General features: G+C 34.5%; 1 protein-coding gene across 4 annotated transcripts in view; it reads left to right on the forward strand.

Annotated features, from left to right (window-relative positions):
- The window catches only part of FSTL5 (follistatin like 5), a 618,951-nt gene that overhangs the window by 382,128 nt on the left and 212,832 nt on the right, over positions 1-23,991 (forward strand). For all 4 annotated transcript variants that reach the window (XM_080673147.1, XM_080673149.1, XM_080673148.1 and 1 more), the window contains exon 7: positions 13,729-13,895. In XM_080673147.1, the coding sequence (XP_080529273.1) occupies positions 13,729-13,895 (167 nt within the window). The remainder of the gene's footprint in view (positions 1-13,728; positions 13,896-23,991) is intronic.

Here is a 23,991-nt window from a genome sequence, read left to right on the forward strand (position 1 = left end):
AATACTAATGATATATTTCCACATACTTTAAATAATGCATGTTATCACTTTATTGATAAAGAGCAATTAAGTAATTGTTTATCAGTTGTTATATTTTTAACTTTTTATTGAAGTGATTAGAAACATATTTATTCAGAGTTTTATCTAATGGTAAATTGAAATATTTATAAAGTATCCTATATTACATATAGTCATTTGAGGGAGGGTGCCCTTAAACCTATGCTTTTATTACTACTCTGTTAACAGATATCTCAGCTCAGTAAAAAGAGATTATAAAGCTAAACTTACATGCCATACTGAGGCCTGAGACCTCTGGACGCTTAAGTCCAGAAGATTTTTCTGGGGACAAGATTTCTTTGCATCCCTCTGTTAAGCAGAATAGAACCTGTCTTGACTGAAATGTTACTCTGGCAATGTTAACATTCCTCCTTAGAGCCTTCTCCACATTGGGAGCCCATGTTACATTTTCCTGATAAACTGTAAAGCTGCAGACCTGACCTGCTAACTTAGTCAGTAGCTACCACTTTAATGCATGACACACCAATCAAACAAGACTGTGGGAGGGGGGAAGTGGAGGGTGAGCCTTGGGAAAGCGACATACTCAGATGAAAGCTATGCCTTCAGAGCAGTTTGAGACAATCCAAAATATGTCACTGGACCATGCATCTCTGGCTGTTGAGTCTTGGAGTAACTTTATTTTTTTGTAAGAAGGATGAAAACATAAAAAGGATGTGGATCATTTCTTATTCCTTGTATTACTAACATCAAAGGCTACGGTAGCACTGGAGGGGGGAAAAGCAGTAGGTGATATGATTCTTCACAAAATATTTTCTCAGTTGCCTGTTTTTTATTCTGTATATTACTCCTGTTGGATTAGCTGCACAAACTCTTTTTATTTTATTCTTTCTTCATCTTATTCATTCCCACTTATGCTCTCTTCCCAAAGAGGTTCCTTTTGTTACAATGTTAATGCTGTAAAACTTTAAAGTTTGGTTTCCTGACAAATACACAGGTGTGTGTGTGTGTGTGTGTGTGTGTGTATACATATTTTTTAAATTCTATCAATAGCAAATACTTATGGAGTGTTTTTCTTTTGCACTAATCCTTCAGTTTCCTTTCATTGTATACTAAATAGCATCCAACCAACACAAAACCACCTGTTAATAATTTTATACATAGTACAGTGTTTGGTCATATCTGAAAATAGCCTTAATTATAGATGAAACAGATTATAAAGCTTAAAATACTATGGGTTTTTTTTCTGTTGACATTTTATAAATGTACATTGAAATATACTGCTAATTTTTTATAATTTTTAAAAATATACCATCAAAAATTAATATTTAAAATGAACAAATTTAATCTGGTATGTTATGTATTTTTATCACAAATTCATAATACAAAACTCAGACTTAAATATAAAAATAGTGACATTTCACAATTGAATTGAACTCTGCTAACATGTAGTCATTACAAGAAATGAATATAGTATCCGAGGCTAGAAATCATCAGAAGAGTTTGACCCAATCTTTTATCTACTTAACCAAAAATAACTATTTTACTTTTTTTTATATGAAGCAGTTCACAGTTTAAGCTTTTATTCTTTAAGAAAAACTAAAAATCTTTTTTGTATTTGCCTTCAACTCTTGTAATGGCAGCTTAGCCCAACCTCTGCTGTAACAGAATGCTTACTTATCTATAATCAGCCTAGCCCCCCTTGCTGCACTGTGCAGACCCACATCCTGGAGCAGTAAGTTGCGAAGGCTTTGAACTGAAACCAAGTGCCTAGGTGTTAGCAGCTGGTGTCAGCTAGGGGAGTATTATAACCTACTTTTCAGCAAAATAACTTTTAGAAAAACCCCCACATAGACCCGAAAGCAAGAAACAGAATCTGGGGATATATATAACTGGGTTCAGCAGGATAGATTTTGCTCAGCTTTGGGAGCTGATTCCCCTGCGCCAGCAGCGCTGCTTCTGAAATAAAGGTGAATTTCTGCATCTCCTGAATGCTTGGTGGTCTGTTTTCCCGTCTCTGGTTATTTTGCCATAACACTATTAAAAAGAAATGCATTTAGTTTTTCTAGTTAGTGCTGTTCAAAAATTTCCTCAAATAAGCAAGATAAAAAATAGGGTACCTAAGTAAAATCTCCACAAATTCAAGGAACTTACTACAAATATTGAATTGGTATAAAAGACTGACATTTTTATATGTAAAAAAAAAAAGAACCACAAAATGTAGATTCTGATATTTGCTGTACTGAACTCCTTTTCTCAAATAAGCAGATGTGCTTTAGCAAATCCGAGACCTGTACATATAGATTTAAATTAAAGCCATGCCAAGTCTAATTTATATAAATGTATTTTCAATATGTGCAATTTAAGTCTAGTGCATTAATTTTAGCGATCTATGTACAGAACATCTATTCACACTCACTGTGTTAAGTGTATAATTGTTCATATCTTTTTTTGTTGTTGTTCTGATGATAAATGACCTAAATCTGAATTTTTAGGCATTTAGATAGCATTTGATTTGCCAGAGCTTCCAATTGTACAGTATTTACATAGGATTTCTAAAGACCTGTAGTTTCAAGGTGGTGAAATTGTTTAAAATTATGCCTGGAAATCCTAAGAGAAGTACATTTTAAAGTAATTGAAACTACATCATTTGCAGAGACGATGCATTCCTAGCTTTCTAAGTGACATAAACCCCATCATTGTATGAGCAATCATAGGATTGTAAAAATCCTTAAATGTAGGGGTTTTTTTTTGTTTGTTTTGGGAGAAGTAATAATAAATCAGGACAATCTTTTCTTTTAATCTTCAACTCTATACCTTTTCAGAGTTACTTGTCCTCTCATTAATACTTTGTAAACTCCCTGTGTCTTAAGTATGAATGAGAGGAAATTAAGATAAGCAAATACTGATGATTTTTCAGAAAAGAAAACCTAATTTCTGATTGTCAATGAAACACTGCACCAGATAAGTTAAAAATGTAAGGAAGAGTTTATCCAATGTTTTTAATATAGGAGTTAAGACTGTGAAAATAGGGAGAGAGACTGAACTCAACTCCACTGAAACAATGGGTAGCAGATATCAAGCTCTGGAATGAACAAGTAGAAAATACTGAAGGACAAAAGGGTGGAGGTGAAGTTATTCAACTTGATTAGACCAAAGGTGTCTGTTAATTGGCACTTACTAGATTTAGGCTCCTGCACTCCCATAGAGACTGGTGTAGGGACACTGTCTTACTTAATGACCATATTTCAAAGGTCCTTGAAAAAGACATTCCTAGGTTGTAAAACTGACAAGAAGATTTACACCTCAAAAGGATAAAGTTTTTACAAAGTTTTTAAATTTCCTAAAATAAATGCTCTGAGACAGGGGTGATCAGAGGTTTATAATCTGGATAGGTTTTGTCTAAAGTTTAGTCAAAGGGAAAGAAATAAGCCTGCCTTGGTCAGATCTTGGTCCCTCTGATTTCCTAGACGAGGAGGTAGCAGAGTTGACAAGTGCTCCTTGGAAGATTTTCCTTCTCCAAAGCATTTGGTGGTTAAAGTCACATTTGAATTAAAATGTTGCCTATTAAAATGTAAACACTTTCTTGGAAATCAAGCTTGTTCACAGATTAGCCCTGTGAAAAATTCACACGGGATCATCTGATTGCTCCCCTACTGGCTGAGAAATGTGCCCTGGGAATCAGTATTTTTATTGGATGTTAAAAAGAGAAGGAATTATAATTGTTCTACATGATAGACTTGGATAAGATAGACCCCATGGGATGCTACTATCAGGGAGTAATAAATTGCATTTGGACAGGACGTATTTAACTCATTTTTACACTTTGCATTGGACTCTAGGAGTAGCAACTGTCATAGTTATTATAAAAACATATATTTGTTATTTACATACCTCTCAAAGAAGATAAAAAATGCATTGCTTGCTTACAAACTCATGTATAATAATAAAAGCGTAATATGCCAATTAGACTGGACATCCTTCCAGATGTCCTTCCAGAAGACCTTCCGGACGAAGCTGGGGCTGCGAGGGAAGCCCAGGTCCCGGGTGCCAGAGGGAAGCAGGTGTCGGTAGCAGGGGAAGGAAGGCCTACTCTTGCACCAATTTCATGCATCAGGCCTCTAGTCTATAAATAAACAGGAGCATTTTCCAGGTATTCTGCATGCAAATTATCTTATGCTTAGTGTTCTGAACCTAAACAATGAGCGAATCCAATAGATCACATTTAAATTACTAACGCATGTGCAAGGAATGTAGAAACCCGCAAAGTAGTGTCTCAAGGACTAGGCAACGTTCTGTAAAGGGCCAGAGAGCAAATATTTTAGTTTCTGCATCACATAATTTCCTGTATCAACTAGACAATTCTGACTATACAGTAATACATGGCTTAACAATGAAGAGAGTTCTGAGAAATTTGTCCTTGGGTGATTTCATTGTGGTGTGAACTTCATAGAAGGCACTCACACAAACCTAGATTGTATAGCATGCCCCACACCTAAGTTATACAGTATAATCTTATGGCCCATAACATTTATTCAGCCTAAATATTGGTTTGAATGTATGAGTGTATAGCTGAAAGCAACTCTAGATGATAGCATAAATAATGAATGGGTATAGCTGAGTTTCAATACAACTTTATATGTAAAAACATGTGATGGTGGGCTAGATTTGGCCCATCGACATAGTTTGCCAGGCCCAGGACTATGGTAACATCTGCTAACATGAACAAAACGCTAATATACTCAACTCCTTTACAGCCTACCTAAGTTAATGCTCCCCTTGCAAACATATGAGTGATGTTCATGTTGTGAAAAAAAAAATAAAAAAAGAGGCAAGAACTAAGAAGAATTAAGAATTTGTCAATAAACTTGGAAGTGACAAGAAAAAGAAAGGCTCTGTAGACAGAAATGTCTTTAGAGTTGAAAAGGGCAATTCATTAGCTGATTACAGCTTGACTGGCTTGAGAATAGCAGACTCTCTTTTTGTAACTTTCTGTTCATCAATCTTGAGAAACTGTTGACCTGTGCATTCAAAGAGATTCCCAGGCTCACAGCTGACTAAACCTGATGTCATCCCAAATGTAAATGAATAAATTGTTATTCCAATCTGAACAAAGATATTCTGTGATTTTTATTAGTTCAGTAAATCCCCAATAGCCTAATTAATTCTGGATGAATTGTTAAATTTGTTTCTGGATTTGCATAGCTGAGACCCCTTCGTCAGACACTGTGAAGAGCTGCCAAAATGTCCAACTCCAGTGGCCAACTCCCCATCTTTCACATCTATTTGCTGTAACATATCAGAGAATCTTTAACTGGAAAACTTCATAGTGAAGGCAAATGCTCTGGAACCTACTGTCAGTTTTATCAGTAATAGCAGCATGTTAAGGCAAGTAGTAATCTCTTTTATCTGAATTGTTTTAATTAGGCAAACAACACTAAAGTGTTTTGTGTGTTTTGTTTTTTTCAGTCTGAGAGGCTTCAGTTCTATTACACTGAATGCAGGGAAGAATTCATTCATTGAGCTCTGTGTGACTGACAGTAATCTTAAAAATAGAGAAAAAATTCAATTTATTAAAGAAAGAGCAAATAACGTGTCATTTGATTGACTCCAACATTAACATCCTGGGGTTTCTAGAGATAAGTTGAAGGAATAAGTTGAAGGCTAACATTCTTTCCTTTATTCTCTAATGGCTTTTTAACACACCACTGAGCACACTGTTAACATACAGGAATGGGTATTGATTAGCTGATTGCTTTACCCTGACTGACAAATGAGGGTGCACAGCAAACTCTTCATGTTAGATTCTCTCCCTCATCTGTCTATGCAATTTCTCTTCTTAGTTTACTAAAACCTTTTTTTTTTAATATATTTTATTGATTTTTTACAGAGAGGAAGGGAGAGGGATAGAGAGTTAGAAACATCGATGAGAGAGAAACATTGATCAGCTGCCTCCTGCACACCTCCCACTGGGGATGTGCCCGCAACCAAGGTACATGCCCTTGACTGGAATCGAACCCGGGACCCTTCAGTCCGCAGGCCGACGCTCTATCCACTGAGCCAAACCGGTTTCGGCATACTAAAACCTTTTAAAAATTATTAAAGATGGAAAGTTAATTCAGTATTTTATGTATTTAGTAATTCAGGTATTTAGAGTGTAATATCACACTTTCTGAAATCATATATGGTGTTTATACCAATATTTTCCATATTTTTTTAAGTGAGAGAGTGATTATTACTATGTTCCATAGTCTTTTATTTTTTAATATGCATATATTTAAATACAACCTCAAGGACATGTACTCTACATGCAAGAGTAGAGCCAGAGTAGAGCATATGCTGCCTTATGAGCCATGAGTCTGGGTTTTCCTCTCATGCTTAAGTAATATCTATGAAAATAAAACCAATATGATTTTATATAAACAGTGCCTTTCTCAAAGTGATCATAATGTATCATTCCTAAACATGGTGAAATGGTGCCTATCTTAATCTACAGGTATTTCAATAGTTCTTTACTTTTTTTAATATATATTTTTTATTGTTGCTAGTATTACAGATGTCTCTCACTTTAACCCCTTTAGCCCCCTCATCCCAGCCCCTACCAAACACCCAGGTCTTCACTCCACTATTACCTGTGTCCATGGCCTATGTATATAAGCATATGTGTGTGTGTGTGTGTGTATATATATATATATATATATATATATATATATATATATATATAAGTTCTTGATTTATATCTTCTCATCCCCCCAATCCCCACACCAAGTGATGTCAGTCTTAACAGCTGCAGCATATTCTGAGTTTACTAAAGGCCAGGTTTTGTAATAAGTATTTTAAAATGTCATCTCTTATTTTCACAATACAAAAGGGGCCATTTTTATTTTAAAGATGAGAGTCATAAAGTTTAAATAATTGTCAAAAGCTTCCAAATAGTGTGCATTGGAAGTCAAACTGAGGCAGGCATCAAAGTCATGTCTTGGATCTGGGTTTTATCCTTCATGCTATTCAGACTTCATTGTCAGTAGCATGTATCTTTTCAAGATGACTACTCTGCAAGATGTCCAGAGACAAGATATTTTTTTTCTCTTTTGGCCAATTCTGATCAAGGACCTGAACGCCTTCTGTCTTTGCATTAGCCATCCTTAGTATGTTGGGGAAAGTTCCTATCTGATCACAAGATGGCTGCTGAAGTTTCAATATATCTTTTAACATAACAGCATCAGAAATAAAAATAAAAAAAATCAGGATCACAACAGCATTTACTGCATAGGGTGGTTTTGAAGATTAAATGGAGTAAATATTTAGAACAATGTTTGAAAAATAGTAAGTGCTCAGTAAATCTGACATTTATTCTCTTTTACTCTAGCCTGACAAGGAGCAACTCACTTGTAAAGAAATGTTAATTTTGGTAGAATCTACCTTGAACTGTCAATGTCTTATTATTCCAGCCTATACATCTTTAATATTAAAATCATCCAGTTGTATGCACATTTGAAGTTTTCCAAATAATAAAATTAACTTGACTACTTTGGGCAGCTACCTAATTTTCTGTTGGAGACAATTTTGTTATGTCAGGTGTCAAATGGAAACTATTCTTCATAAAGAATTATTTTCCAGTTATTAATGTCATACATATCACTGAATGAGTAGGCTTCTCCTTCACATGTTTCATTTTAAAATTCAAATGTATATAACTATTTGAAAGAAAGAAAGTTGAGCAAAAAGTTGAATGGTAATTGTGCTATATTCATGAGACCACAGAAGGAATATCAAAGTCATAAAAAAAGAAAATGAGACTCACTATTGTTAACATGTAAAACTGTTTCAAGTATTATCAAAATACAGTCATATCTATAATATTGTATTGTCGTTACAGAGTTATAAAGAGAATAAAAATGAAATTCCACTTTTGTACAAAACCTTTGCTTCACTGTTTGACAGAATATTTTTTATTGAAGCCTTTTTATATATTTCTCATTATTTTTAAATCCCACCAATGACATAGGAAGAAATGACCTTTTTATTCTAATGCCTAAATACCTTTATTTCTGCTTGTGATTCTAAGTCCTTTTCATGTCTTTCAAATAATTCCATTCTTACTCTTATTCTTGGAGTTTTATAATATAAACTAGAGGCCCGGTGCACAAAATTTGTGCCCGGGGATGGGGGGGGGTTGTCCCTCAGCCCAGCCAGCACCCTCTCCAATCTGGGACACCTTGAGGGATGTCCAACTGCCCGTTTAGGCCCGATCCTGGTAGGGTCGGGCCTAAACGGGCAGTCGGACATCCCTCTCACAATCCAGGACTGCTGGCTCCCATCTGCTCACCTGCTTGCCTTCCTGATTGCCCCTATCTGCTTCGGCCTGCCAGCTTGATCACCCCCTAACCACTCCCCTGCCAGCCTGATTGATGCCTAACAGCTCACCTGCCAGCCTGATTGCCCCTAAATGCCCTCCCCTGCAGGCCTGGTCACCCCCAACCGCCCTCCCCTGCAGGCCTGGTCACCCCAAACTGCCCTCCCCTGGTAGCCTGGTCCCCCCAACTGCCCTTGCCTGCAGGCCTGGTCGCCCCCAACTTCCCTCCTCTGCCATGCAGGCCTGGGTCCCCCCCAACTGCCCTTCCCTGCAGGCCTGGTTGCCCCCAACTTCCCTCCTCTGCCAGCTTGGTCACCCCTAACTGCCCTCCCTTGCAGGCCTGGTCCCTCCCAACAGCCCTCCCCTGCTGGCCATCTTGTGGTGGCCATCTTGTGTCCACATGGGGGCAGGATCTTTGACCACATGGGGGCAGCCATCTTGTGTGTTGGAGTGATGGTCAATCTGCATATTACTCTTTTATTAGATAGGATTAGAATGCAAGCATATAATAGTTTATAGATAAGCAGTTAGTATCAAAAGTACTAGACATTTTATCATAATAAGTTAGTGTATGTCTTGGCCTCTCTAAATTAGGTAAGCATTAGCATTTATCTTGAAATCAACTACTTCTTCAAAAAAGATAATACCAGAATAGCCCAATTAGTTGAGGAGCTTGTCCTTGAGTAATTGTCATTTCCTATTATAAGAATATCTAATTTATTCCACCTAGGATTTCTGTCTTTTTTGTGAAGTGTTTCTCACTTAATAATTTTATTATTATCTGTTTTTAATTAGTAATTTATTTTAGTGAAGTAGAGAAGGGAAAATACATGTCATTTAAAGTATTGTGGGGAAAAATTTTCTAGTCTTCATTCTTATTATAGGAGTCATAAGCATGATCAGGGCAATAAGATTATATAAGACTAGTATTTAAGTGGATTAAATGAAATATTCAACATAAGTCTGAATTTAGGAAGTTAAAAAGGTATAGGTATTTAGAGGAACAGAATTTTTATGATAAATTATGTTCTTATGATATTGAAATAATTTATTTTCAAGTAAAGCTACTAAAATTATCTTCTTTTTAACTGATATATCACAAATATTCATAATATTTTGTTCCCAATCTGTTCTATTTTAAAGTCACATACTATTTTTACCCAAATTCCTATTACTATTCTTATTACCTTGTTGCTATTGGAACAAATTCTTTATTACTACTTACCTGCTGTGGTTGAAGTTGTGTTCAACTATACTATTTGTCTCTTTGGCTTCAGATTCTGCCAGAGGAGACTTACATTTTTTTTTTATTCCTTTAAAGTAATCTCTTAATATTCCTCTATGCCAACTTGTGAAAATGAGAAAGAGACCTGCAGGGAGAAACTATTTTACAAGCTCTTAGCTTTCGTAGTAATCAAACAGAAAAAGCTGGTCTGGAAATGACAAAAATAGTCTTCATTCATAACATGAGATCAGAGGAAACACCATAGCTTGAGCTATTTTCTTGAGTACTTGAAATGGCCTCTGATCGAATGCACAATTTACATACTGGAAGTAGTACTGAAGTATTTTTTTTTAAATGCTCAGTATTATTTGTTATAGCTAGCCTATATGTTTTTACCTTTTGCCATGGCATCAGATTACTTTTGATATTGTACAATGCATAATTTTAATTAAAAACCTTTCAAAAGTGCATTATCTTTGGAGCTGAAGGAATGAAGCGGGTGCTAAAATGATTGATATTAGTTGTTGCAAAGCAGTTGTCTGTATATAACCAACATAAGGAGTTTGTGGATAGAATATTATAGAATAAAATATGCCATCGTTAATGTATATTTATAAAATATAAATGATCTATAATTGGTAAAGGATTTTCACTATTGTTCTTTGAAACTCACATTTCTATACTAAACTACAATCACCCAAATATACACATACTCAGAGACAACCAGTAGCTCTTAAAATCAGTTTTAAGTTCATTTATAGGTTAATTCATAGATATTGTTTCAGGTTATTCATGCATTTCTAGATATAACAACCATTTATAAAACATAAATATGATATGTTTTATGTCTTTTATTCATAGTTAAAGCATTTTTTATAAAATTTAGAACTTAAGGATAAAAATGTTTAACATTTGTGATTTTGAGAGATGAAATCTTTACTTGTTAATAACTATCACAAAGATTAGTAAATGTGAGCACTATAGTTATGTAGAGAAAAATCTTACTACTAAATTATTTAAGGAAAGGACCACTTGATTTTGATAAGTAACAAGTGGATATAATTGAATTTGTAAATGTAATTCTATGTAATATATTAGGGAAGAGTTGATACATAGCATGAAATATATAGTAGAGAAATTCTAAATAGTTTCAAAATGCATATTATTATTTAATAATACATATTACTGAGATAATCTTAAAATCAACTTAAAATTTAATCTCTAAATTAAATAAAAAGCTTTGCATGCTAATATTCCTGGGTGGATAGTAATTCTTATTTCAAATTATGCATCCTCTCAAAAAATTACATTTCAGGAAGATGTTTCATATAATGTTGTGCCAAACTTCAGCATTTACTCTAACATGTTAATATTATTTAATTAGTATTGTAATGTGTAACTCCCAAAATCTCACCCAATTCAAGTGACCTGGGACCTAATACCAGATACAGGAGGTTAGTGAAGAGATTCCAAGGTGACTTAATAGCAGTTGTATTTCTAAATGTCAGACTAGCCAATGCCAGCATGCTGTTTTTAGAACCAGATGTCCCATTATATCTTACATGATTTTAATAGGAACCAGAAGCTGAAATTTAAGAATGTTATTGGAAAATTATTAATAATTCTTATATGATACTTTACATAATGCTATCACTTTTATAATATTCTCTCTTCCTATAGTTTATAATATTCATTTTTAAAAAAGAAACATTCTGCAAATTTTAATTTATTCTATGCTTAATTGGTCAAATATAGTTTTTTTAGTGATTTTATGTAAATATATATATATATATTATATAACATAATGAGTATTAAAAAAAGCAGATTGAAAATATTTCTTATGTTCTTATTCAGTAAACACTGAAATAAAATGTGAATACAGATAAATGCCATGAGGGAACATTAAACTGGCAGTACAACTGACTCAGCAAGATGCTTGTTATCCATTTCATTCTTTCAGTGATGTAATGACCAAAAAAATAAACTTGGGCTGAGTGTGTCTTTTAGGGTTTAAAAGTGTGCCTGCCACCTTCTTTGACAAAACAAAACAATGATAACTTAAATAACCCTGGCTTTTAGATTTAGACACTAGAATTTATATAAGCACATGTAAAAGTCAATATATTTCTGTTTATTTTCACCAGAAAATAGTGTGGCAGCCAGTGATCCTGTTACCGTACAGTTGGAGAGTGCCAGGAATGACGCAGGGGAAGATTCTTACACTGAGCATGCTGAAGGCTAGAAAGATGAATGGACAGGGCCTGAGCATGAAAAAAGCTAGAAGCGTAATTGGATAGAAAAAGAAAGTCCACCCCTCCCTATAGGAGCCATGGGATTGAGAAGGAAGGTAGATGATCTTTGGAAGTGGAATCCACCATTCCCCAGGTGCTGGCACCTGAAAAATCCTCTTTTCTTTTGCACCAGATCATGTCTCAGGAGTTTGACTTTTGCTGCCGCAGACATCTGAAACCATTTTGTTCTGTTCTAATCCATGATAACTGAGATCACAACATTAACCTAACATGTGCATGTAGGGAATTATTCTGGTTTTCTGATACAAAGATGTGTGCCATTTTTAACTTGTTATAGTACCAACAAATTAAAGATCTATTCATTGAATATTTTATAAATACTACTAGATGCTGGGTACATGAATCTGTGCACTGGTGGGGTCCGGCCAGCCCCCCCACAATGAGGGCCAATCAGGGGTGGGGCCAGCTGGGGGGAGGGGATGCTGGAGGTTGGCTGCCAGCCCCACCACCAATGGGGGCCCAATTGGGGCCAGGCTGGCACGGGGGGAGGGGCCTTGGGCGGTTAGCCAGCCAGCCACGCCCCCTATTGGGGTGGGGGGCCTGATTTCGGGCTGGGCTGACTGGGGGAGGGTCCGCAGGAGGTTGGGGGATCGGGGCCCCAATCGGACCAGTTGGCCCCCATAGTACATGTCATAGCGACCAGTCATTACAGTCGTCTGTCATTCCTGTCACTTGGCTTTTATATATATATATATAGATTTTATAAAATTTATTTGATTAGTGTTTCTCTTTCTCCTCAAGAGTAATACAGGATAGAAGGTAGAATGATGAAAGGGAATGTGGGGTGGTGTGTTCTGAAGGAGACAGCAATGATTGCACCTGATCATAATTAGTACAAAGTATAAGCACCACTTACACCACTCAACCACCCATGAAAAATGTCATCAACCACAACAAAGGCACAAAGGACAATTATTGTGCCCCTAACCACCATAGAAATTTCAGTTAGAATAGTGATTTGTGATATTTCTAACCTGGATAAGATTGAACAAATTCAAAATGCAAGACTCAATCATGGCTTCGGAAGTTAGAGTGTCTGTGGAGGTCAGTTAAAAAATAAAGGGTAGTTATCACCTGGATGAAAACTGGTAGAATTATTTGAGTCATCTCTCAGGATAATGGACTAAGATAGAGTTATTAATTTCCAAAGTTGGTAAGGATTGTCTGAAAACAGAAAAGGAAAGCCAGAACCAGATTATAAATTATATTTTTCTTCAGCATAATTATTAGAAGAAATGTATTTAATGATTATTTTTACATATTATAATTAGCTTTAAATTTTAAAGATCAGTATGTGACTGTATGTACCAACACTATCTTATAAAGACAACTATCAGAATTTCACTTAATTGCTGTTTGGATGGTGAAGTTTAGTTTTTCCTTCTTCAACTTTGCAAATAAATCTTATTCCTTTTGAGTCAATGTATGTTTCCCACCATAATGATGTATTTTATCTATCCAGCTATGCCTGTGTTCTCTGAAGCCAGCCAGCAATGATCTCACCTCACCTACAATATAAATCTATCAATGAATAAACAATATCATTTTTATTTTAATGCTAATGACACACTACCTGTCGCTTTGGCAGTTAAATAATTTATTTCTCTTTTTGGGTGCAACTGCCAGACTTATTATAACTACTTCTGATATTCATTTCATGTTTAATAGTTCTTTCCCTCATGAGGATGCTTGTCAATCAATTAAATTGAAATGTCAAAATTACTCTTTTTTTCATTTTATCACAAGCCTTATTTGCTAGTATTTAAAAAGTGTATACAAACTATGTGCTCATCAACATTACTGACACTTTCTCTTTATAGAGGTTATCCAGTTGAGTCTGCCTGAAGATCAGAAAGTAAGCATTACAGCGGCAACTGTGGGACAAAGTGCTGTTCTGAGCTGTGCCATTCAGGGAGCCCTGCGACCTCCCATCATCTGGAAGAGAAACAATATTATTCTAAATAACTTAGATTTGGAAGACATCAATGTGAGTACATAAATAGACATTGCTTTGTAATTTGTATATTTCATGAAACATACTCTAGATTTTGTGAAGTCTAAAGAGCTTAATGAATATTGGATGCAGAGTAGAAGAGAATTATTGACACATTGTCATATTCATTCTGCTGAACAGGAGGTGCACTGTAGATGATTTGAAATTATCTAAATCACTTGTATAGGTGTGGTAAGCAGGTTATGGAGCACTGTAATAGGTATGAAATCACATCAACATGTTTCTCCACTCTGACTCACTCCTATAAATTCATAATGTAGATTCAATTCAGTGTAGGGTATAGTTCCAAAGGTAAAAAAACAAAACAACAACAACAAAAAAATAAAACAAAACACACAAAAAACGTCACAATACTAAAAACAGAATAAACTTCCCAGTATTCTTTTGTTTCTTTCATGCTATCTGCTGAAAGTAAGCATCAAAAAGTGATCATCCTAGATGTTAAAAAGAAGTAAAAATTTTATGTTAGGGGATGTCTATGGAACTGAGGTGGTACAATCCTTTGCCTTGGTGATTTTGATGTTTTATGATCTCTTTGCATATAAATTTTAATTATTTTTTTATCACTCAAGAAAGCCATTGTCTATTGCCTTATTCATTGCTGCATTATAAAGAACTGCTAACATAGGCCCAAGAGTCACTCCTATTTGTTACATCTTACTAATTAATATTCTTTTTTAATGTCCTCAATGATTCAAAAACAGGTAGCTTCTGAAATATAAATTTGTTTATTTTGATCATTCTTTTCTCAATTTACTTATATTAAAGTTCTTTGGGAACTTTCCTCAGAGAATATAAGGAGAATAATGTTTAGTTCTCTAAGCTATTCAACTGTTGTGGCATAGAAAGCTATAATCTCAGGAGCATGCAATATTCTTTGAGAGGTATGGCCCTAGACAAAATCTATTTGGGTTTGTCTTTATGCCTCTTATTTTTTATTTTATACTAGAGGCCCAGTGCATGAAATTTGTACATGGTAGGAAGGTGGTGTACCTCAGCCTGGCCTGCACCCTCTCCAATCTGGGACCCCTCGGGGGATGTCCAACCCCTGCAGGATCGGGCCAAAACCCGCAGTTGGACATTCCTCTCACAATCTGGAACCACTGGCTCCTAACCGCTGGCCTGCCTGCCTACCTGATCACCTCTAACCACCTCTGCCTGCTGGCCTGATTGCCTCCTAACCACTCCCCTGCCGGCCTGATTGCCATGTAACCACTCCCCAGCCAGCCTGATCGCACCCCTAACTGCTTGCTCCCCTGCCGGCCTGATCTTGCCCCTAACCACCTCTGCTTCAACCCCCGCCACCATGGTTTTGTCTGGAAGGAAGCCAGACATCCGGAAGATGTCAGGTTGACCCGGTCTAATTAGCATATTACCCTTTTATTAGTATAGATCTCTGTCATTACTATCAACCTTTCCACTATTATTTTCCAGAAGACCATGTATTCTAGGATGCTGTGGTTTGAAAAATCTCAAAATAAGCTCATTTATATTGTTTCAAAAGTAAGGAAGAGTGTGCTGTGTGTGTTGTTCTGTGGACAACTTGCAATGGTGGACCTACTCCTGTGCATGTATCTTGTAAACTAATTTGCTTTCTTCCTAATTTTTGAGCATGTTCTAAAAGTTTCAGATTTCTAGAAAAATGATTATAGAAAAGTTAGGTAATTAAAATATCAGATAAATTCTAGAATCAGTAAATTGATTTTTATTGGATACAGTTATTTTGGATACATTTCATAGAGTAGATACATTTTGAGGATTTTAAAAGCACTTTCAATATTTTAAAAAGTTTCAATTTTATTTCAAGCCATATTTAATTAAGTTGAACAAGCATTCATAACCTATAGTGTAGACCTAACTACCAGTTTCAAATAAAGCTGCAGAGAATAGCCAAAGTTATTTTTGAAAGAAGGGGTATTTATTTCATTTCCCAATATAATCCTGGTATTTTCTGTTCAGTACTATGACATCAACTGTCAAATTACCTAAATAAATTTAATCCATTTACCAATATAGATAAACTAAAGCAGTTATAAAATATTAAGAATTGTGTTTTGTTTTATATTTACTTCTGCTTAAATAAGACCATGTAAATAACATCAGACATAAAAGCTCTGGGTGGTTTGTGTTCAGCTTCAATGGTATCTTCAGTGGGCCAGTCTCACTATACTGCTTGTGTATTTCTGGCCTCTCACTCCCCAGGGCTCTCCTGGATAGTGTATGAGCTCCCTAAGTTCCCTTTATTAAGTTCCCTTTCTGCTTAAAACTAGCTAGAATGGGTTCCATTGTTTGACAGTAAGAATGGGTCTAATTAATTTTTGGGATCTACTATGTTAAGAAACATCTATAATTACATCTCCTTAAAATGTATTTTTGTTGTTAGATATGGATGTCTGATGTGTTGAAAGATCAAGATAATTTTACTGTAGTAAATTACATCCTTACTTTGTTTATAATCAAAAAATACTTTCTAAAAGTTCAGATAGGAATCATTTTTATAACCTTTTATTCTTTTATCTATTTCCACAAAAGTGGGTTTAATTCCCATTAAATTATGTAAAGTTAAAATTATAAGTGCCTTTCATGTCAAAGGGAATCAGTGACAATTTGCAATAATCTTTCTAATTCTTTAACATATAAGGTAGGATTTACTATATATTTACTTAGTCAATATATAAATACCTTTTTTTAAAATAGCATAATTACTCCTCATTTTTTATATCCACCTAGACCCATGCTTATATGTTGAAGAAGAGCCCTTTCATGAATTACAAAGATAACTTTATTCATTTAATAGAATGGATTCATATTACTACTTATTATTTCATTACCTCATTATCTCATTAGCCCTAAAAAATAACTCCATGAAGCAGAGATTCTTATCCTTCATTGACACAGTGGATACTTATGCTAAGAGAGTAAAGCCCAAGGTTGTTGACCTAATAAGTGGTGCCTCTGGGGTGTTTACAGGACCTGATTGACTCTAGATCATAAACTTGATCTGTGAGATTTTTGTAAATGTATATTGCCCTTTGGAAATTATATTCCTACTAATTTTGTCCCTATATATTATAAATAGATTTAATATTCTCTGATATTGTGTATGATACTGATTGATATTCAACTGATGTTTGGAGCTTTTTCATTTTGCCTGTCTTCTCTTTTGTACCAAATGAATAAAAGGACATCACTTAACTATTAGAGAGAATATGACACAGTGGTTTGCAGGAAGGGCTGGGGTTACAGACTGTCTGGATTTCAATTAATACCCAGTCTCTTGGGAGTTAAGTGCCCTCAAGCAAGTTAAGTTCCCTAGGCCCCCACTTCCTAAGCAAAAATTGAAGAAAGAATAGAATAAACTCATTTTTGTGAGTGTGAGAGAACTATTGAGATAAGCCTCTTAAAGCTGGTTACATTCTGAGGTTCTTTGTAAATGTTCAATGAAACTAAGTTCTGTTTTCTCTCCTCCTTCGCCTCCCTTCCCTCCTCTTTTTCTTCCTCCTCTCTTTTTCTTCTTCTTCCTTCTCTTTCTCCAATTATATGTTTCAAGGAACAAAGATATACTCAATCTGCCTAAAACAATAGAAACTCAATGTTAGGACACATATAGTAATAAGGAAGTTTGGAAACAAGAAATGCGAGAACCAAATTTTATCCAATTATAAAGACTAAAACTGGAAGACATTTATCTATTCAATCTAGCTTTAGGAATCATGCTAATTTATTTCTCTGTTAGCAATCTGGTATTAATCACTGCTCCAAAGATTATTAAATTCAATTAGCTATTTTATCTTCATCTATTTTCCTTTGTATGTGTATCATCCTCTTTTTCTGCCCAAATTCCTGGAAAAGGTAATTGGCTTATTTTGATCATTTTGTTTTAGGTGGAAGGTGGCTCACAAACTATAATTCTAATATTATTGTGACTGAGTCTGAGTCCTAATCCTGGTCTCTTCAGCTGTAAGCACGGGTTTGCAGGTGAAGAGCTATGAGATATAGAAGATGGCTCTCCTATTAACTTCGTTGCAGCTGGTTCCTGGGCTCAGCGTTCCCCTTGTAAGGGGAGCTGAATTAAGGAAGGCAAGGCAAACGTAGATACATGGTATAGATTTGAGAGAAACATCATTAGAGGATAGAATTGGCTGACAGGATTGGCAGCGAAGAGTGAAGGAATGAGAGGAAATAAAATGCAGCACTATTTCAGATGTGCTCACTTTACCAAGAAAATTTTCAGTAAAACTTTGGATAGCAGAGATTTTTATTTCCTTTGTTCCTGAGAGAAATTAGGTTTAAAAATCCTAGCCATTATTGTGTGTATCTTATTTATAATATTTCTAATTTTTCACCATTCATTAAATTACATTATAATCTGGTCTTTATTCAACATTGAAATCAAATGATGTCATATCAACCTAGATTTCAATTCTAGTTGTATAACTTACTAGCTATGTAACACGATGAATTGATTGAAACGATTTAAGCTTCAGTCCATTTGTCTATAAAAGGAGAGATTATTATTAAATCCAATGACACATACCAAGTGTTCAATAAAATGTTGTTTATTTTATCACTATCTATTGCTTGATTCAATATGGCATTGCTGACCGTGTTTAATATAACAAATGTGGAGCCCCATGAGGATATTATTTCTTTGAAAATAACCTGATATATATTATTATGACTTTCAACAACTTTACAGGTAAACTTGCCAGATAAAATACAGAATTCTTAGGTAATTTTGAACTTCAGAAAAACAATAAATATTTTTTCATTATAGGTGTGTACCCAATGTTTCAGGGGATGTACTTATACAAAAATTATTCTTGTCTATCTGACATTCAACTTTGTCATATTTATTCGCTAAGTCTGGCACTATATTTACCTGAAATTGGTTTGAATACTGTGTTAAGCCACTTTCCTATAAGTGATACTGTGGTTTATATCACTGAGATTAAAAGTTTGACCTATTCATGTGAATTTAATCCATTCCTTTGCAGATTCCTGTTGTTTTCTCACTCTTAGTATTTGTTTTGTGACTTGTTTTCTACATCTATCCTGTGTTAGCAGTTGTGTCCAGCACTGAGTAGAAGAGACTGAAAAAAAAATAGTGAACTAAATCCACAGGAGTTTATTTTTCCATAAAATATATTGTCCGCAGCTGGCATGATTGCTCCACAAAGCAGCTAGAACTCAAACTCCTATCTTCTTTCTGGCATTCCAAGAGCATGGCTTTCATCATCAGGTCATGTCAGAGTTCAAGAAGGCTGTTGGAGCTCCAGCCACCAATCTATATTCCATCAATCTATAATCCAGGTCCACAGCCATGCAAAGCAGGTACAAGATAAATGGTTCTTATTTCTGGAAATCCCACAACTGGTTATGGGTCACTGATGAGCAATAACTGCAATAACTGTACTAGGGAGGCTGGTAAATACAGTTGTTCACATAGGCACACTGCTCAGCCTTCTGTTACAAAGGAGGGACAGGAGAGCAATCTCTACTTCCCTATCAAAGGCCATCCATGAGGATACAGTGTTCGACTTTATGATTTTTGTTTTGTTTTTCTTCATTGATTCAATATGATTATCCATCTGAATTCAAATTGAAGCAATTCTGCATAGCATCTTTATTTCTTTGGTATTTATGTCAGACTTCAATTTATTTCTTTGATTGTTTTGCTTTTTATAGGCCTTTCCTTAACTATTCTATTATTTTTTTTCTTTTTGTATCCATTTTAATTTTTCCTCTGGTTCTTAAGATAGTTTTATACATACATGATTCTCACAGTGTATAGTTGAACACTTAAATCAAAGCTATCTGTTGATTTTTAAAAAACACACTCAAAGACAATAAAACAATTGAAATGATTATTTTAATTCAAATCAGAATCCCATTGCAGGTGTGGCAGCTTACTAAGTATTTTAAAGTGCTAGAGTTTGTTGTTGTTTTTTAGTACAAATCTGGCAAAACTAATTCTGGTAGATAACATTCAAAGCATAATAAAATTTTCCTTATTTGTCTGGATTTTAAAGCCTTTCAGTACTTAATAAATAATATTACAACTTGCTCAGGCTAGATGTATCCTCCAGCTGGTTAGAGTATCGTCCTGTATACCAAAAGGTTCAAATTCCCAATTAGGGCCTATATCTAAGTTTCCTATTGAGTTTCCAATTGATGTTTCACTTTCACTTGGATGTTTCTCACACTCTCTCTCTCTCCCTGCCTCACTCTCTAAAGAAAAAAAATCAATAATACCATATCCTCAGGTGAGGATAAAAATATTACAATTTATTCTGATAAAAAATGTTTCACCATATGTACCATACTTCCAATTTAGAAGTAAAGTCTCCAAGTCATTTTTAGTTCCCAGAGGAGTGATTTTAGGAGTAGAAAATTCTGACTTTGTTACTCAATTTTCACACTTAAAACAGTGTGAAAATACAACCACCCCCCCCCCTTGAATTTTAAAATTCTCACATATATGAAAGGGGCATTTTTACCCTTTTGGCTATTAATTGGTAACAGAGCCCAAATTATTCATCTCCAATAAAATAATTTAATTAGCAAGTTTTTATTTTAACTTTTTAGAAACCTGCAGTGTTGTTTTAAAATATGAAACATATTAGAGTATACCATTAAAGTAGTTATTTAAAAAGAAAGCTATTGACTTTTCTAGACAATAAAAAATCCATTTCTTTACCCCCTCAACTAAAAATGTGGACATTTAATGTATGTAATATAATACATCCTTTCCAAGTCATCTTTACCACTTATTCATTTTAATATAAGCCTGAGGCCATTGAGGCTTTTAAAATCCAAGTACAATCAAAGAATCTTTATGATGCAAAATCTTCCAAGCCAAATAAAACAGGGAGCATTGGCATGGCTAAGGAAGCTGAATTTCTTTCACAAATATAAAATATGCAGCAAATTCTTTTCCCACTAAATATATGTTATACAGTTTCAATACTAATTGTTGAATTGGTGAAATTGAATGTACTCATAAATATTGCCAAACAGTGTGCTGCTTGAAAAGGAATGTTGTTCCTAAATTACTTTTTCTGCACATAATAGAGCAATGCATATTTCAGTTCACTTCTCAAAGAAGTCTTAAAATCAGTAATTTAAAAATATTTCAAATGTCTTTGGCCATATTCTTTTGGAACTTGTTCTAGCAAATAGCAATATGTAAAATTAGATGTTCATGTGTGAGTGAGTGAAAGAAATATTCATATTTCAGTTTTTTGAGTACCTGGTAATTTAATTTTTAATTTTAGGTTTATTTTTTAAAATTATGAAAGATAACATTGTTTAAATAAGTTTACGAGGACTGTTAATAAGAAAACATGACTTTATTGTGACGTTCTTTTTTTGTCTTTCAATAAGAGCCTTGGCTAAATAATTGTACAGATTATTAAGTTGATGAAGCATGTTTCTTTCCTTTTTTTCATTATTATGTCTTTACTGCCATGGCTTTAATTACTATGTTTAAGCTGACACATTACATGTTATATTTCTATTGAAACGTCACAATACCATCTTTTTTATTAGAATGTGCACAATTGAAAATAATATCTTTGTACCGAAACCCAAAACATTTTCATTGTCTCTTATTCCATGTAAACATAACCAGAAAACAGAGTCCTGCTACAGTTCTTTCTCAAATCTAATCTGCCACAAAACCTTGTGAATTTAACTTTTTTATTTATCTTAAATCAATTCTGTCATCTTATTTCTTCTATGGCTGCCTTAGTTTAAGCTCTTATCATTTCTCACCTTCAAACATTATGTTTGCCTACTGAGACAGTCCCTTCGTTTTAAACATACAATTCTGTTCCATTGATCTATAGGGTGTTGCCCCCAAAATGTATGCACACACTTTGATTAATTATAAGTCAGCCTTTATTAAAATACATTTCACTTTCAAAATTGAGCTATCAGCAGTATACACTTATGGGGGCACAATGTTTATGTCTGTGTTTATGCCAGTACTAGGCTGTTTTAATTACTATGCCCTTGTAGTATAGTTTGAGATCATGTAATGTGATACCTATAACTTTCTTCTTTTTCAAGATTACTGAGGCTATGCAAGGTCTTTTTTGGTTTCATACACATTTTTGGAATATTTACTCTAGTTTTATACTGGTAAAATATGCCATTGGTATTTTGATAGGAATTGTGTTGAATGTATAGATTGCTTTGGGCAGTACGGACATTTGAATGTTGAGTCTTCTCATCCATGCTTATGGTATATGCTTATTTGTGTATTCCTCACTTTCTTTCTTCAGAACCTTATCATTTTCTGAGTACTGGTCTTTTACATCCTTGGTTAAATTTATTCCTTAGTACCTTATTATTTTGTTGTTGTTGTTGTTACATTTGTAAATGGGATTGTTTTCTTAGTTTATCTTTCTGGTAGTTCATCATCAGTGTATAAAAATGCCACCAATTTCTGCCAGGCCAGTGAGGCTCAATGGTTGAGCATCAACCTATGGACCAGGAGGTCAAGGTTCAATTCCAGGTCAGGGCATATGCCTGGATTCTGGGCTTGATCCCCAGTGTGGGCATGCAGGAAGCAATCGATCAATGATTTTCTCTCATCATTGATGTTTCTATCTTGCTTTCCTTCTTCTTTCTCTGAAATCAATAAAAATATATTTTAAAAAATAAAAAATATATAAAAATGCCACCAATTTCTGATTATTAATTTTGTATCCTGCTACTGTACTGAATTCAGGTATCAGTTCTCATAGTTTTTTTTTGTTTTGTTTTTAAGAATATATGTTTTTACTGATTTCAGAGAGAAAGGGAGAAGGAGAGAAAGATACTAGTAGAAACATCATCATTGAGAGAGAATCATTAATTGGCTGCCTCCTGCATGCCCCCTACTGGGAATCTAGCATGCAACCCAGGTATGTGCCCTCAAACAGAATCGAACCCGGGACCCTTCAGTCTGCATGCTGATGCTCCATCCACTGTGGCAAACCAGTTAGGGCAGTTCTAGTAGTTTTTTTGATGGAGTTGTTAGGGTTTCCTATATAGAGTATCATGTCATCTGCAAATAATAATGAGTTTTACTTCTTTCTTTCTAATTTGAATGCTTTTTATTAATTCTTCTTGTTCAATTGCTGTGACTAGAACTTTCAGTACTATTTTGAATAAGAGTACTGAAAATGGACATCCTGTCTTATTCCTAATCCTAAGGGAAACAATTTTAGGTTTTGTCTTTTTAGTATGATCTTGGCTGTGGGTTTGTCATATATGTCCTTTATTATATTGAAGTATGTTACCTTTATTCCCACTTTGCTTAGAGATTTTATCATAAATGGGTGCTGAATTTTTTCAAATGTTTTTCTTTCTGCACCTGTGCCTATTGATATGATGTGATTTTTATCCTTTCTTTTGTGTATGTGATGCATCACACCTTTATAGTTAATATTTGACAAAGGAGACAAGAACATACAATGGGGCAAAAATAGCCTATTCAATAAATGGTATTGGGAAAATTGGATATATTCATGCAAAAAAGTGAAACCAGACAACCAACTTGAATCATACACAATAAATTAAAAATGGATTAAAGACTTAAATGTAAAATTCAAAAACATAAAAATTCTAAAGAAAACATAGGCAATAAAATCCCAGACATTTCTTAGAGCAATATTTTTTTCCATATAACTTCTTGAGCAAGGGAAACAAAAGAAAACATAAACAAGTGGGACTACATCAAACTAAAATATTTTTCACAGCAAAGGAAACCATCAACAAAATTAAAAAAACAAACCACTGAATGGGAGAATATATTTGCCAATGATATATCTGATAAGTGGTTAATATCCAAAATTCATAAAGAACTAAACTCAACATCAAAAGAAAACAAACAATGCAATTAAAAAATGGGCAAAGGAGCTGAATAAACACTTCTCTAAAGAGGACATACAGTGGTCAATAGATATATGAAAAAATGTTCAATGTTACTAATCACCACAGAAATGCAAAGTAAAACCACAATGAGATATCACTTCACACCTGTCAAAAAATTTTTATCAATAAATCAACAAACAATAAG

The sequence above is a fragment of the Plecotus auritus genome (assembly GCF_963455305.1).
Source record: "Plecotus auritus genome assembly, chromosome: 6".
NCBI classification, from domain to species: domain Eukaryota; kingdom Metazoa; phylum Chordata; class Mammalia; order Chiroptera; family Vespertilionidae; genus Plecotus; species Plecotus auritus.